The 17,412-nt window shown below is 34.9% G+C and overlaps 1 protein-coding gene across 1 annotated transcript in view; it reads right to left on the bottom strand.

Annotated features, from left to right (window-relative positions):
* Positions 1 to 343: 343 nt before the first annotated feature.
* LOC137925186 (muscle calcium channel subunit alpha-1-like) overlaps positions 344 to 17,412 on the bottom strand; it is a 76,948-nt gene continuing 59,879 nt past the window's right edge. Inside the window, exons 35-46 of the mRNA XM_068768583.1 lie at positions 16,318 to 16,458; positions 14,265 to 14,430; positions 13,274 to 13,282; positions 11,958 to 12,126; positions 11,046 to 11,145; positions 10,241 to 10,316; positions 9,226 to 9,309; positions 9,086 to 9,123; positions 4,689 to 4,792; positions 3,340 to 3,446; positions 2,038 to 2,104; positions 344 to 507 (exon numbers count right to left, since the gene is read on the bottom strand). Coding sequence (XP_068624684.1) covers positions 430 to 507; positions 2,038 to 2,104; positions 3,340 to 3,446; positions 4,689 to 4,792; positions 9,086 to 9,123; positions 9,226 to 9,309; positions 10,241 to 10,316; positions 11,046 to 11,145; positions 11,958 to 12,126; positions 13,274 to 13,282; positions 14,265 to 14,430; positions 16,318 to 16,458 — 1,139 coding nt within the window. The 3' untranslated portion in view covers positions 344 to 429. The remainder of the gene's footprint in view (positions 508 to 2,037; positions 2,105 to 3,339; positions 3,447 to 4,688; positions 4,793 to 9,085; positions 9,124 to 9,225; positions 9,310 to 10,240; positions 10,317 to 11,045; positions 11,146 to 11,957; positions 12,127 to 13,273; positions 13,283 to 14,264; positions 14,431 to 16,317; positions 16,459 to 17,412) is intronic.

The following is a 17,412-nucleotide window of genomic DNA, read 5'->3' as shown; positions in this document are numbered from 1 at the left end:
ATAGAAATTCATCGTTCAATATATTACAGTGCCTAGTCTTGTTGTGTGGTCAATACTTTCATTAAATTCTCAAAAAGGCTAAGGTTTTACAATATAAGGTAAAAATAAAATCTTGAGCATAGTTTTGCACTTATGTCAGACGATGAGTTGTAGAACGCGGGCGATTTGACTTATGTTTAGTTTAGACCAGGATCGGTTTTCGTTTTCTTTTTTTTCTGTGGCTATTCCCGCCATTTTTTTGACAGTGACATTTTGAATTTTTGACGTTTTGCGAATGAGTGATGGTTTTTGTGTTGTTCTCGTTACAGCTGTAGTTGTCTTCACTGTTTCTCGATTGATTTGAGTTGGTTTGTTCGTCGGTGCGTTGTATGTGATCGAGGCCGCCTTCGCGCGTTGCGCAAGCGCCGTTGGCGCTGGTGTAGGTTGGTGCTATAATCTCTTGAAGGCTGGAGGCGGCATTGATGCTGGATGGTGGAAGGGATGGTACTGGCGAGCTAGTATGTCGCCCTAGAACAGCCCAATAATTACCCTATATATTCATTAATATGTAATGTCAGGACACATACATACATTTATTCATATAAAAAAAAAACACTTTGATAATTTTATAAATTCAAGACCTTCGTTGTTGCACTTCAATCATTATCATCAGTTCAGCCGATGGACGCCCACTGCAAAGTACAGGTGTCCTTCAAAGATCGTTACAATTACCGGTTTTATGCTGCCTGGACCCAGCAGCTTCCAGCGACCTGGACTATATCGTTGGTCTTCCGGTAGGACCTACCCAAATTGAGTTTACTGTCTCGTGGTCATCAATCAAAAGCCTTTTAGCTCCAATGGTCATACTGCTAATTCAGACGAGAAGTTCTTCGGTTACATCGATGACCTTGTAATTTAAACTTCTCAAAACCTTCATAATAATGTCCACAATAACACTCGATTCTCCTATATTGATATACCCAATGTAAATACCAGAAGCAAAAACAAATTTTTGTTATCCATAAGACTCGAATTTACAGAGTTAGGTCATTGTCGCTTAACGAACCATGGAGGGGAATATATTTCTATTTATCTACGATGAACTATCGAATCAGAAACAAGGAGATATGTAGATGCGTGAAAATAACCGACATAGCCTATAGGAATGGTAAGTTATTGTATTGTTTCTGAAGATGTTAATGCTGTTAGCCCTAAGGCTTTTACAGCTTCATCGGTACCGAGTTCATGGAGCGGAAGGGTCCGTGAACTAGATGGAACGGTAAGGTAAAGTGACAGTGGCCACATAGCGCGCAGAACAGGTAGCCGATGGAGTCTTCAGTTTAAGTAGAGACCATTGACCGGTAAGCGAAGAGTAGAACCTCCGCCCATAAAGTGGAAAAAATGACCTTGTTATGGTCATCGGAACATGCTGAGTACAGTCTGCTTCTAATCATTCCTATTGGAATTCCTTGGGAGAAGCCTGTATCTAGTAGTGGACGTTCTATAGCTGCCAAAATGATAACGCATGTGAAATGATAAGACAATTGATAAAATATGAAATTCATATTTTATCGGACTTTACCCCATCTCTGTTTAAAAAGACAATGGCAACACTCTTTTGGTCAAAATGGTCCACGCGAAAATTCTTCATTAGATCATAATGTCATTGGGCAAAATATGTAACATTGTGGACAACGTAACGCAATTTATGCCATCTCTGGTATTTACTGGTCACTTGATGGAATGCTAAATACTTGTTGTACTAATGGCGGAAAATCAATTTTAAAAACAGATTTCACTTCCAATCATGTTACATATGTTTTAGAATGATTAATTAGATATTTAAAAAGCTTAAAGTATAGTTTTACCGAAACAGCGGTACGAACGGCGAGGGCTGAGTAAGAAAAAGCATCAGCCCCGAGAGCACTGATGGCGTAATGACGAGACGGAGCGAGCGATAGAACCCCCGCCTCGTCGCGCGCATGTCTAAGGCGCGGTACCGTTGTTTCGGTAGCGCTATAGCTCTATATATTTTTTGTAGTGTAACAAGCAACTTACGACTGCTGGCGATTGGTGATGGACCTGTTTCAAATTCCTCTCCTGTATCATCAGTTGATGCGCGGCTCTGTGGAAAAAAAACTAGTCTTTAGTAGTGCTTTAGGTAAATATTAATTAAAATATAAAACACGATAACTAAATAAATAACAAAACAATAATTTATAGGAATTACATATGATGTTGGCACATACATAGAACTAGAACTGTTTCATCATATGTTATTTAAAAATCTAGTAGATGGCGCTAGTCAATAAGCCTAATAGACGTAATCCTGATTTACCGACGTTTAGCTCTCTTTAAAACCACTCTATATTGGAATATATACTCTATTTTCTCTAAAAAATAAATAATTTTTTATTACAAAAATTGTATTTCCGTCTTCCTGCACCTTGAAGAGCAGCCACTTGTCTCTGGAGATGTTGTAGTAGTCATTTATAATAACCACTAAATAAACCCGAGAATTGTGATGCGTTGTACAAACAACCAAAAAATATGACACACGCGGTGTGTGGTCGGAGCACGACTGGCGAAATAGTGATGCGTTTGACAGTTGACAGCTACGGGAGTTCCCCGCGGCACAATCGAGTAATCGTAACGTGAATATCGATTCACCTACAGTATCGATATATCAATTTTTATACACATGTGTGTCTAACATCGATTTAATATATACTTTATTTCATATTAATAATTTAAATAATTCAACTCTGTTTTGTATTAAATTGTGATTTTCTCACTCGTTTAATGATTTTAACTTTTTTGAACATATTATGCACACTATTGCGATCAAAAATAAAAGAATACTTATCTTTTATTTTTTGAATTCAGCCAAGGTACAGTTCACTCAAATTGGAAATCAGTAAAAAAAATTAGTCACTGCTCAGTCTAACGATTTACCACGGCTATTTCTACCAAAATAGCCGTGGTAAATCGTTAGACGAGCTGATGGTTGCCAAGTGGTAGAGTGCCGAGAGCTTGCGATACTAAGTCTAGGATTCAATTTCCCTGATTAAATTTTAACTATTTTTGTTAATATATATGCATGTCAGAGCTCTGTAGTTTCGGCAAGCGTTCACAGATGGCGCTAGTTGTTGGTAATAGTGGCCATGAGCGGGGCATATCGCTTGTGCAACGTTAGCGATAGGCTCTCTACGAGGAGGTGGAGGTGGCGTGGGAACAACGTGCGACATGGTCAAGGTGGCTGGAAGGTCGCTGGACTTGCATTGAATGTCTATCGGCTTAAAAAAAGGTAAAACTGATAAAATATCAAAAATTTTCAATTTTAACGCCCAACAATATTACCTGTCCATTTGTTCCTGGGTCATTTCCAACGCCTCTTGCATCTCCCTGGACGTGTTCCTCACAAACTCCGGGTCGCAGTATGCGGCCAGACCCTGCTCCGCTAATACCTGGGTAAATACATTTAATAGTACACTTTATCGTACGTTTTAGAAACATCTTATAAACATAACATAGAAAATACTTGACATGGGCCTCTTTCAGCAATTCCATTAAGACCCGTTGGAGTCGTACCCGTCCTACATTATGACGTAAGAAAAGGACCATTATTTAGCCACTTCCGCACATGCAATGGTAGCCGTGCAACAAAGTGCACCGCCCTCCAGCCCGCTGATAAATGCGTATGCGGCAAACAATGCGAATTACACAACTGCCACCGTTAAATCACTCAACACGTGTTTCACCCCTCCACGGGGCATCTTCAGGAGTTATGTTACACCGATTAGTGCCAAACACAGAGTGTTAGATACATTATGACGTCCAGCGCTGCGCGTGCCTGTTCATGGTCTCTACTTCATAATCTTAAAGCCACAGCGGTCATCTGCTCTGCGCGGTATGAAGCGTGCACAGTCACTTTACAAAGACACGATATTTTTTTGGTAATGAATCCTGTTTTTTTGGCGACCTTTCGTGATTTCACTGCCTAGGGTACACAGGAACAATATTTAAATTATTTTTAACATATTATTATTATTCTGAAATCTGTAATTTTGAGAAATTACAGATAATATAACTACTATTGAAACTTCTTACGTTTAACAGATTGTTATGAATTTCGCGCGTTTAACAGTTTACTGTGAACTTTGTACTTTTGACAGTTCGTTACGAACTTCGCGCGTTTGACATTTTACTGTGAACTTTGTACTTTTGACAGTTCGTTACGAACTTCGCGCGTTTGACAGTTTACTGTGAACTTTGTGCGTTTGACGGCTTACTGTGAACTTTGTACGTTTGACAGTTCGTTATGAACTTCGCGCGTTTTGGCAGTTGATGTGCTGCAAATTTATATTTTCATTTAACAGCTGCATCAGTCAGTACTAATTGAACAGGAAACTAATTAGTTTATTTCACGTTTAAGCAATCGATAAAATAAAAGCGGTAGGCCAATATATTCTAGAAGGGTAGGGTCTCTAAAAATAACAATTATTTTGATAAAAAAAATTAATTTCACAACCCACTGTGGGACATAGACTTCCTTCATAGATTTTCAATAGGAGCTGTTGGAAGAGGCTCGCATCTAACGTCTTCCGATGATCTTAACATCGTCGTTTGTCCACTTCGTGGGCATAAGGTTGGTGTAGTAGTAAAAAATTATACTTTAGTTTTCAAAACATAATTCAGGTCCAACTTACCCTAGTAACAAGACTTTCTGCAGATCCCACAACTGGGACCGAGGCGCTGTTCCCTCGTGGGCTGCCAGGTAACGAGACAACGCCGCGCACCATGTCATCTCCGCCTGCACAATTATCTTTTATCATCACCCTCAAATACTCAAAGACTTGTCAAACACTTCATTAGAAATTACATTAATTTACTTTGTAAATTATTTGAGATTATACAGGCTTATTGTTTATAGATGTAAGAGCTTTAAAGAAGTGAATGTATAGCTCATTTTATAGCAAAAAGTTTTAAAACTTTTACAGCTGCTTTTGAATATCGTGTATAAAGTTATCGCTATGAAATATATTACATTAATTTTTTTCTATTGTGTAGCTAATAAATATTGGCAGTCTTCATATTTATCTGAAATTTGGACACGCTTTTTTGCTATATTATGATTACTTTTTTTATTATTACTGAAACTATTAATTATTACATAGGGTGTACCATATTTATTGACAAATGAGCTATATTTTCACTTCTTGACAGCTTTTACACCAATAACTAATCAACCTGTATATAAATAAACTAAATTTGCATTGTTCTATCGATTCTAAATCAGCTAACATTATTAAAGCTAATAATTGACAGCTATTTTAATATAATCTGTTGTGTATTCTAGACGCATTGCGTGAGCCGTTTTTAAAAATATTCTTGATACTTTCTAATTTCAATAAGCTTTAAGCTAGTTTTTGATTTATATCAATTGACTAAATCTATTTGTCATTTTGTATGATTTTGTTTTATCTGTTCAGTGCAATAAAAGCGATTTTTAATAACACTAATATTATTCTAAAAAGCTTTCTAGTCTATGCTAATTGCAATGCTATTTTAGCTGTCAATGATTGATTAGTTTCCATGCTATTCAAATGGTCTGTTAGTTTTTAGGTTAGGTGTGATTAGTTCTAGATTTATTTATCTAACGAAATTTACATATATATGTATTTCATTTTGTCACAATTTCATTTTGGTGGATTAAAATCATCTGAGTAGAAGCTATTTTTTGTCAGAAAGTATGTTAAGAATAAAAAATTTAGCATATACGAAAATAGCAAGCTATTAATCATGATTTGAAAATATTTAATCTATGTAATTTTTTAAATATTTATTATAAGGAATGTTGTCGTGTAATTAAGGTTAAGACAATTCTACGAATATCCTTTTATAGTATTTGCGTTAAGAATATAGTGCCTTATTATTGTCAATCAAATTCCTCACGCCTTATTATTGTCAACCTTTTGGTGAATTAAAAAAGAGGTTCCAAAACTTTTTTCCTATAGTATTTATATATTCCATTTTCGAAAATGTGTTCCGGTGGACATGTTGTATTGCATATGAAATATGCAAACAAGTAACTACCGCTACGCTTTTTGAAATATTATCTGCCTACATTGATAAGGTAAGTCAAGACACCATTTTTAGATCTTCATTTTTAAAAGCATATATAATTTTGTCTGCCCCCGATTAAGAATTGATAACCCATCATTTGTCGTCACGCCAATATAGACCCCTGTAGTGTCTCCCATGGGACCCAGAGAGTCTATCCAGACCACTTTAGGAACTGAGTAATTAGACCATAGTAAATTAGAAAACCGTGTTCACTTTCACAAGCCTTTGAATACGAAATCTTTTGATCAAAAACGTAATTGAGCGATAACGATGACTCATTATTTTAACGCGGGTGCGCTATAGGTGAAAGGATTCCTCATTGTTTGTTGAAGTTACGTTACTATTTCATTTTAATTTTTGTTTGCATTACGTTAAATATAAACCAGAAAATTTGTGTTTATACCTTCCCTATAGTTTATTTACCTGAATATAATTGGTGTAATTTAAGGACCGTTCATAAAATACTGTTACAAAGCACGAAAACTGATGATAGCAATGTGGAGTAGGTAGGAGGAAGTAGTCTTACGACACGTAATTTAAACAACTGGACATTGTTAATTATTAAGGCGTCGTTAAAATAGATTAAGGTATTAAATAGACATTGTGAAATACCAATACGAGAGCAAAAAATTGGAAGTATCAGACGTGTAAAAACATAGGCACGGATGTTAATGTTTGTGGAATATAGATTCTTATGATAATAAAAAAAAATCTCTTATCATTCATACAATGTCTTAAGAGGAATCTAGCTTTTATGACGCAATATTTCTAGAAGGGTCGCAAAAGGTGTGACCCGATTTGACAATAAAAGTGGATTTAAGAACGGCCCCTAAATATATAGTTTACAGTGATTGCCTAGTCTAATGTGGGTAAATTTAAAAGGTAAAAAAAGTGTATTTAATACATTTTTATATGTGCAATTGTAAATTATTCGTGTTTGAATGAAATGAGTGTCACAGAAGCATCGTGAGCCGTGTTCTTAGATTATACCAAATAACTATTTTCAAAGTGTCTGCTCGTTAAGCTTGAAATCTTGACATGTGATTGTTTTAGTCAACGGTTAAGGAAGTTTCCTTGTTTCGACTGTAATGTAGTTGGAAATTTCACATTAGATTCTTTTCTATAAAAAAAATAAATTCAGTTTCACACCATCTAGAATTACAATCCGTTCGTATAGAGAATTAACATTGTCCGCAGATCTAACCTCGATTTATACCCAAGAAAACAGTTCCAAACTAGAAAATCAAGTTCACAGTGAATACTTTTAAAGTATTCTTTCGAATAGGCTTTGCTAAATACATGTAAAACTTTAATACAATGTTGTAATGTACATTTATATACGAGTATATTTATGGGTACTATTATTATACCCATTTTTTTGGTTCGAACGAGAAGATTATATTATATTGACTGGTAGACAATCACTAAAAAGTATTAAGGTCGCCATTATAAAAGTTGTAAAAAGTGTAAATAAATAGATATAATAAAAGCGTATTTTCGTACGCAACGAGTAGGTCGGCAGACAATGACGATTCAACTATTAACGCAAACGAACTATACGTTATAGAATGAGACTGCGTTAATTATTTACAAATTTAAAATTAGAACTTTATGTATGGGTATTATTAGTTGTGTATCATTGGTTGCCGTATGGAAACTTCGTCAACCGTTGCGTGCGGACCTGGCGAGCGCGGGCGATCTACTTTGTGGGCGGACGGCGCATGCGTTGCCGCCCCCGACGACGCGCTTCGCACCATCCGACCTTGCCCCCTCGCACGGTAGCTTCTCCTCTCCCCCCGAACTCTCTCCTTTGCGTGAGAGAACGCAAATGGTAGCTTCGCCGCAGCGTTGTATCCATACAGCGTCATCGTCTTCGCTTCCGTCGTTGGAGTACATTCGCTGGCGAGAAGCGGTGATATTTTCGGCTGGATTGCATCTAACATTGGTGAAGGTGTCTTCTCCTCTGGAGACGCTTTTTTCGGTATCGCAAGCTTTTCTATAGAAGATGAATCCTCCGGGTGTATCTTCTGTCGTGATACCGTCGTCGGTTTCGCCGATGTGTCGGGGGTAGACAGGTAATTCACGCAACCAAACGCCAACCCGATTTGTCCCAGCATTTCCGGGTAGTTCGACTTCTGGTTGCTGTTAGTTCCAGTGTCCAAGTGAAAGCGTTAAGAAATATAAAACAGTGTTAATTAGAGTAGTGTTTTTCAATCTATTGCACGCCTTACTTTTAAGATCAACCAACGGAAGGAAAAAAATAGTTCTAGACGAAGTGGTCTCTTTTTAATTTTAATATCAACTATCCTAAAGAATGTCGGTTCATACAAGTATAAATTAGATCATTTAAATTTAAAAATTTGTTATTTAACATAGGTTGGATTGTCTTTTATTGACGATTGACTTTTATTGCATAAAATTTGAGAAGGACAAACGTAAGTCAACGGGACAATATAAATGTTTAAAAGAAAATAAATTTAAATATTTAATTAACATTGAAATAATTTTGAGGCGAATGCATTTACCGATTTATTCATTTATCTCCTATGAATTTATTTACAGTACATTATTTGAGGTGCTATTCTAAGGTTTACTGGCTGGCTTAAGTTGAGTTTAATTTTGCTTTTGGTAATTATATAGTATATTTACATTTATCTAGGAAAATTGGTATATTTTGTGGATATGCAATACATTTTTAAACACGCATTAAGCGACAGTAATCAATTCTTTTTTTAAATTTAATTTCATTTTATAGAGCTTATTAAATTTAGAGATTACCAGCTTTGGATATTGGATTGTTAACAAGAAAAAAAGTTTGTAAAAGGACGAATAGTGTTGACATTTTTCAACTCGTTTAGATCGCGTATACATAAAGATTGGAAAACACTGAGTTAGCAGATTAGTGCGTTATTAGTGAGACGATTTAAAAATTTTTTACGAGGAAAATACATTCGAAATCAAAAACCACACTCTTAACTACCTTTGTAAATAGCGTTCTTTAGATCGTTGGTAGTTCTTCTGTAATATAAGCAATATTTTATTTAGAATTTATACTACTAATTAGAATTTAATTGCCTTAGTGTGATATGAATATAAGGGTAGACATAATAGTATACTTACTCAAGCACCTGATATATTTTTTCAGACTCGCCATTTAATATCAACGGCCTTAACGGTATCTGTTCTTTAGTTTGACCATTAGCCCTGAAATAAAAACTTGGTATACTCGAAGGAAGGCGAGAGATGTTTTTATAAATTATAATTTAGTTCATTCGCGTTACTAGCACATTTTCATCATACACCTCTCCTATATAAATTCTATAAATCTGGTTGAAAACGATATGTATCTAGTCTCTCCTAACACTCTTAACACAATGTGGTAATGTAACAAACTGTGGTATAGAAACCAAGACGAAGGACGGAAGATGTTGTTGGAGATAATTAGAATTTGGAGGAAGATAGAGACTGAAAAGGACGAAAGCAAATTGTAATATAAGAGATTGTGAAAAGTGGAATGAGATAGTAAAATAGAAGCCTAAAATGAAAAAAAAAATAGTTCACCAGAGTTGTAAGATCCCTTCCTCACTCATGGCGAAGGAGAGGTCCAGAAAAAAGAGGGCATTTAAAGTTTTATCAAAGTCTGTTCACTTCGTGGGCACACGCATTATGCCATTTATTCTGCGCGTAATGTGATTGTACCCTATTGCAACTTCAACCTACCAAACTGCTGGACTATGTTACTTTTCCTTTGTCTACGGATCTCCTTATTTATGATTTCTCACTTAATAATTCCTCATTCGATCTTGAAGAGAAATTCTGATCACAGCACTTTCCGTGGTCCGTTCAGCAATTACAAGCCTGCTAATGAGTCTCAGAGTGACTATGTTTCTATGTTATAAGTCATCACCGCTAATACAGTTACAAGTACATATGTTAAAAATATATACGTTTACAAGAACAATTGTTCATAATTAAAAAGTCAACAGACATAGTGATTAATTGAAGACATGTTTTAGAACATAATGGTTGTATCCAACCATTTTATTGTTTAAAGGTCATGTTTAGCTCGACAGACAACAATAATTAACTTGACCTTTGTCACGAAGAAATTACAAATGTAACGTAATAAACTTACAAATTAGGTGCAAGAGGCAAAGGCGCTACACCGTACTCTTTTTGCATCATCGAACTTAAATGATTACCGACGGCTTCTGAAAATAAAAAAATATTAAGTGTAGGTACCAACAAACAAATATTTCTGAACAATAGGAGTATTTGTCCCGTTCGCGTTAAGAATGATTCATCATTGTCCGCCGACCTACAAACGTATATACCGTATACGTAGATAATACGTAGATCCAAATCGTTTCTTTTTTGATAGTTAATCTCACGGGTAACAGTCGAAGATATACTTTCTGAACTGAAATGAACGCAACGGCTAACGGGCGATGGATAATGGGGGTTTTTTGTATTCTTAATGCGAATGAACTCTATATACAACAAGTGTTATGGTTTCTTAATTTTATTTTCATACGAAATTGTTTAATTATTTCTCATTAAAATTATGTTTTTTTTTAATTCAAAATGCAGAGAGTTTTTATGGCAAATAATTATATTTTAATGTAAAGACGACTATGTGATAATTAATATATGTTCGTTTTCACTTCAGTGAGATTATTTAAAATATTCAAATAACAAAATACAGTTTTGACAATGTTTTTTGTTTGTGAGGCATTCACTAAACCGTAAAACTATATATATTTAGTTACAGACTAGTAACAAATGTAACGAAAATTATTTAAACCCTATGTTCTTCTCTGTGACTCCTATATCGCGTCATACCTATCAAATTTCTGGAAGAATATAAGAAGTATTTCTTTATTTATTGGAAGACCAATTATTCTAAAAAATTTCCAGTTATATATACAGTGTTTTATTACCTGTCGGACCTTCTCCCGGCTTCCTTTGTCTATTGAAGTGTTTATTTGGTCCATGTCTTCTTATACTCGACCAGACGCCTCCGAACAGCGAATGATTTCTCTGATACGGAAATTAAATTAAAATGAAAGCATCTGTTACTGAGAAATATGTTAAATATGCATTATTGACCAATGCGTCAGGTATTTTTGTTTTTTAATTAGTTGATTTTTTTTGTAATTATATTTCGGACAATTGTTCTATAGCCAATAATGTACAAAATATCGGTAATGTATTGTATTGTCACTACTCACTCTACTACGAACAGAAGATCTCTTCTTCTAGGTAAAGTGAATAGCACTAGATCCTAAGTAAGAAAAGGACCAATATTTAGCCACATGCAGTGGTAGTCGTGCAACAAAGTGCACCGCCCGCCAGCCCGCTGATAAATGCGTATGGGACAAACAATGCGAATTACACAACCGCCACCATCAAATCACTCAACACGTGTTTCACCCCTCCACGGGGCATCTTCAGGAGTTATGTTACACCGATTAGTGCCAAACACAGAGTTGCACGACTACCACTGCATGTGCGGAAGTGGCTAAATATTGGTCCTTTTCCTACTTAGGATGGACTTCCGCAAGGTAACGCCTGATTCCATTAAATATTAGATCCTGAGATCATCTAGCTTGCGATGAACAAGTGAAAACCTTTACGTAATTATTTCTATATTATATGTAATTGCGGGAAAACAGACCGTTCATGTATTTGAAATATTTTGGACATTTTGTGAATGAAAATGAAAGATCTTTGCTATGTAGAGATTTGTTGTTTAGGGTATAGGGAATAGATACAGATGTTGTCCAGCGATGGATTGAACAAGTGAATGCTGTCTCCACAATAATCCCAATTTCTCTCAAGTTATAACTTACCCTGTGCATAGGTACATCTATGTCCGCAGTTATGTCGTCTAGGTTGCCCGAGATTGCTCGCTTCAGCTCGGGCCCAGCCTCGTGCAGTGTCCGTAGTCCAGCTTGCAGTGTCATTTGATGTTGTTGTTCATCACTCTGCCTCATCTCTTGTTCCTTTCGCTTTTTGAACCTTGTGATCAACATTGAATTCCATTTGTTTTGTTCACCAATACAAATATCTAATAATCTTTGATTCGATAAAATTGGTATATGCAGTTTATAGGGGATGAATGCATAGCTCATTTTTCAGATAGTAGCTTTAAAATTTTTGCAAGTATTTCGAATTATTCTGTATAAAGAGAACATTCTAGAATATGTCACACTTTTTACTATTGGAATCTGAAATACCTATAAGATCTATAAGTAATGTGCAAGTACAGAGAGCAAACAATTGCTATCGGTAATAATGGGAATTCTGAAAAAGCTTTTTCTTACTTACACGTTTGAATTTTGAATAGGGTTTACAATACATAAATTAAAAGACAGCAAATGATCTATACATTCATCTCTGAAAAGATTTTGCACCTTAGGTGTGTCAATTTCTTCATAATATTAAATTTTAAATTGTCGCTACCATTATATCCTGATAATATTTTTTGTTCACAGATACTCACTTGGTTCCTTTGGTTAGTACATTAATATAAATTTAATTCAGTTTCTAAGAAACGTGATTATAAAATCTAATATGTTTCATCTATCAAATCTATATGATAGTAAAATTGTATCAATTATAATAAATTTATAATATCTAAATTTGAAATCTATAGCAATTATTGTGAAAAGGAAATATTTAAAAAAAAAATTTTTCATATCTAAATCTAAATTATAAGGGTGAAAACACACACACCGTGTCAAAAACATAACGTATGATTAAATAATATAATAATCTTAATATATGCCCAACCTTTAGATGCTTTTTATATAAACCAAAAACATTAACACTTTGAAATAAAGGACTTTATTAAAATAACGTGAAATTGTATGTAAATAATTATCAGCAATATGCATTTAAAGGTTAAAACATGTGGGTTTCGTGAGGGTAGAAATAAATCATTTAAAGTAAAAGAAAATTATTTGTTTCAATGGACCATGCGGGAGTAAACCGAAAACAGCTATAATTCAAAAAAAGGGGAAATCCCCTGTCAATCTGACAGCTTCTATTGTGTCCGCTATATTGGAGTCTATGTTTTTATATATTTTTTTTAAATTCAAACAGTTCTAACGGGGTAAATAATATCTCCTAAGCACATACATTTGCTTACTCTTTCGTTACTTACGCGTGATTCCTACAAAACAAAAATATAAATCAGTTTTAAATTTAAATTGACATTAAATATTTACAGCAGACGTGTTTTAGTTACATCACGTCTTAAATAAAAAATTGTAATCGCCGGACAGAGTATCAAAAAATACCAATTTATGCCATTCGTTAGTAATATAACCTAAGCATGCGTTTACATGAATTCAATATATCAGTTTACATCTGTCGTTGGTACGGTGCGGACGTATTGTTTGTTGTTTTAACTTTTCGTTTTTTATATCCTGTCTACAACTGAATGCCATGAAAATTTAATATAAAACGATGACGATAATTTTTATATTTAATATTGGAAAACCAGAAAACAACAGCGAAATGAAGAATATTTAGGTTATATTTGAAAAAAAAAATCTTTTGCATCTTTTAAAATTTTGGGCTGTTGTAAACGCATCGTAAAACCTTTTTACAATTGTTGACGCCTTGTACATCTGTCTCTTTCATTTACCTAAAAAACGGCTGAAAGAGTTACATTATCTCTGTCCGGCAAATATAGTTATGACGTTTCCAAATTGAAATACGGTAATACATATGTACCTCTATATATCTACGTTCTTCAATATATGTAATTATAGACACTGTATAATATCCGGCGATAAATATTGCACATCGTCCTTTGGCAAGAGACAATCGGCTAATTTCAGCTTCGTAGAGCGTTATCTCTGTCGCAAGACTGACAAGACGTCACATAGGTAGTGTGGGACAGAGAAAATGCTTTACAAAGCCAAAATTAGTCGAGTGTCTCTTTCCAAAGGTCGATGTGCAATATTTATCGCCGGGTATTAAAATGTCTTTGAATATGTAGTCTTATAATCGATAAAAAGTTAATTAAATGCTTTCTTTTTACATAAATTATGCCATTAACATATATTTACGAAGAATTTACTTTTACATTTCCTGAAGTAAAAATAATGTCTAGATAGAAAATCATTGAATGTAAAATAAAGATGTACCTTCTGAAGTAGTCTTGTATTAAGAATGTGGCGTAAAACTTGCCGACGGTGATCTCGTTTGGATCACCCGGTGGTGGAACCACTTGGTCCAGGAGTTTCGGAGACGTCCTCTTCCAGATCTTCCTTATCACCGCTCTTAATTCCGTATTGCAATCGTCGATGTTACCTTTAATTATAAATTTACTTAAAACACTAATAATTAATGATGTATATTTAAAATTACATATAGTTCGTTCGCGTTAAGTTTGCAGTGAGTCATTGTCCGTTGGCCTAGACACGCCTCGTAAATCAAATCGTTCTTAATTTGAAAGTGTATTATTCAGGCATGTATATGATTGTTTCATTTTTAACGCCAACGGTCTATAGTGTGTTACCTTAAAGCGTTATGCTTTATACCTTAAAGGATAAATGTCATCTTTTACCGACGCAATGAGTTTTACCCCTATTCAAATAATACATGCCTCATATATATATACGTAAATATAAAATTATTTAAAATCATATATATGTATAATTGACAAGAAAATAGCCTGAAGGTTAGCATATCATACTTTATGCTATCTTCTTTATAGTGTGAACGTAAAGTGTTATTTGTTTATACAGAGTAATTGATCATGTGTCAAAGATCACTACAATGACTGGTCTTGCACTCTCCGCATCCTGCGAGTTAGTCCACCTGTGGGAGGATTGCCCACGCCGCGTCTACAGGCTTGTGGTCACCCCTCGAGAACCTTTCAACTTCAACAGCAATCGGTTGCACTAGCGATGAGCCTTGCATACTGCCTTGTGATCGTAGATATAGGGTTCGATTCCAGGGATATAATCTTATATAAGTCACACTGTGCATTAATTATATAGGATTGTTGCTGTTCACAAACATGTTTCCAGAGGACAGGCACCAGCTTCCGTTGCGTACTATAATACCTTACTACGATCATTAATCCATCTGCAAAGCGTGATAATGGACCAGACCGCGATCCAGCTGGTAGCAGAATATCCCGCATTTGAAGGGCTCCAATATGAGACCGAATGCCGGCTAGGCAAAAAGATAGAGGAGGCAACACTTGCCTCCATTATAATGGAAAAGGATGAAAGAGAGTGCGTCCTCAAATTCTTTAGGAAAGTTGCACAATACGCAATAGATAGGAACAAAACATAGGCGGATAAAACATTGAAAAGTTATTCAAATAGATTCATTGATATTAAAAAAATTGAAAATAAATCCTTGATAAAATTGATGTACACGAAAAAATAATTAAACCAATTAAAACTGTGATACTGTAATATAAATGGATAACTGAAGTGTTTGAGGATGTACGAAAGGAATGGAATGACCGAGAAAGGAAGATGGAATTGTAGAATGATAGAAGGAAGAAAAAAAAGATATTGTGTACTATGGAAGACGAGAACGAAAATAAAAATTCAAGTGAAATAATTATTAAGACATACAGAACCCTGTTCCCAATTAAATAGGGGGTGGAAGGAGAGGTCCCCAATAGCGGAGGCCATTAAAAGCAAAAATAGAAAAAGTCGTGACTATTATGGTATATCCCCTGTAGATATATTTTTGGAAGGACTGTGACTTGCAGTGGGTGAAGATATGTCGCAATCGAAATTTGTAATACCACACGTGTAACATATTTTGGAGTGATAACTTTATATCTTTAATACTTATATGTATGTTTATGTGAGTTTAAGTATTTAATGGAATCAGGCGTTACTTCGCGGAAGTCTATCCTAAGTAAGAAAAGGACCAATACAGAACACAGAGTGTGTGTTTGGCACTAATCGGTGTAACATAGCTCCTGAAGATGCCCCGTGGAGGGGTGAAACACGTGTTGAGTGATTTGGTGGTGGCGGTTGTGTGATTCGCATTGTTTGCCGCATGCGCATTTATCGGCGGGCTGGCGGGCGGTGCATTTCATTGCACGACTACCACTGCATGTGCGGAAGTGGATAAATATTGGTCCTTTTCTTACTATGTGAGTATATGTAAATAAATGTAAGCAAGTTAATGAAAATAAAATTTTATATTTTTCATTATTGTGACTACCTTCAGTTTTGATCTTCAAAGAAGTTCGGACGACAGCGAAGAGGGTTGCGTTGAAGAGTACCGTTCCATCAGAGTTTAGGGGCATGTTCATTGAGACAAGCCGCTTGCACGCCACGCGGTGGGGACATAGTTTGCCGAAACCTGGTAAAAGTAACATATATGAAGCTCTAGAACAGTGATTCCCAAAGTGGTTTATATCAACCCCTAGGGGTCTATGACAACCTGGGTCTACGTCAGCGAAAAAAATTTGGGGGTCGTGAAATGAAAATGGGGGTCCACGATAGTGGATCTCAACACATTCACTGTTAGTACCTATTTACTTACATCATACTATGTTATAACATCAAAACATTTACATTATTTATAAAAGTACCTATGAAGTAAAAAAAATATTATGTGTTTATAAAATTGTGTATGTTGTAGGATGTTGGTATAATAGATTGGTTTAGTTGGTATAGTAGATACAAAAATTTATTTTGAGTAGTTTTAATTTAAATTCAATTAATAAATGTATAAATTAACATGCGTTTTTACTTTAAGTTTTTAACACTAAACTTCACTACAGTTAGAAATTTACAGGAAATCAATATCAGGTAAGTAGGGGGTAACCCAACACAGAAAAACATGGCAAGGGGTCTACGAAAAAAGTTTGGGGAACTCTGCTCTAGAACATTCTAGTCTTTATAGATGATCTAGTTTCATAGCTATACACCTATATTAAAAATTATCTAACTTTATTGGACCGTCTTGAAAAATATGGATTTGTTTCAATTAATATTCCACTACTTGAACTGTCACGTAATTTTGCCTTGACATTTATTTATGGGACAGTTTTAAATCAAGACTCGCTTTTGTGGGCAACCGTGTATTAATTATAAATTTAATTGGTTTATTAAATAAAGATTTAAAAAAATCCTATTATAGAGTGTAAATTTTTAAGTAATAGTAAAGCTTGATAATGGTATATTGTATTAATATATTAAGAAGTGGGTTTCTCCTCAGACGAGGACGCGTTTGAAAGCCGTTTATAAAATTTAAACTAGAATCGGATTAAATACCATTAATTCATATTGCTGTCAATTTTGTTTATTTTTG

Source organism: Battus philenor, unplaced genomic scaffold (assembly GCF_028537555.1).
Source record: "Battus philenor isolate CCGP_79_NKW_IND1 unplaced genomic scaffold, ilBatPhil1.0.hap1 SCAF_26, whole genome shotgun sequence".
Lineage (NCBI taxonomy): Eukaryota > Metazoa > Arthropoda > Insecta > Lepidoptera > Papilionidae > Battus > Battus philenor.
This window is presented reverse-complemented; position numbering and strand designations above follow the sequence as displayed.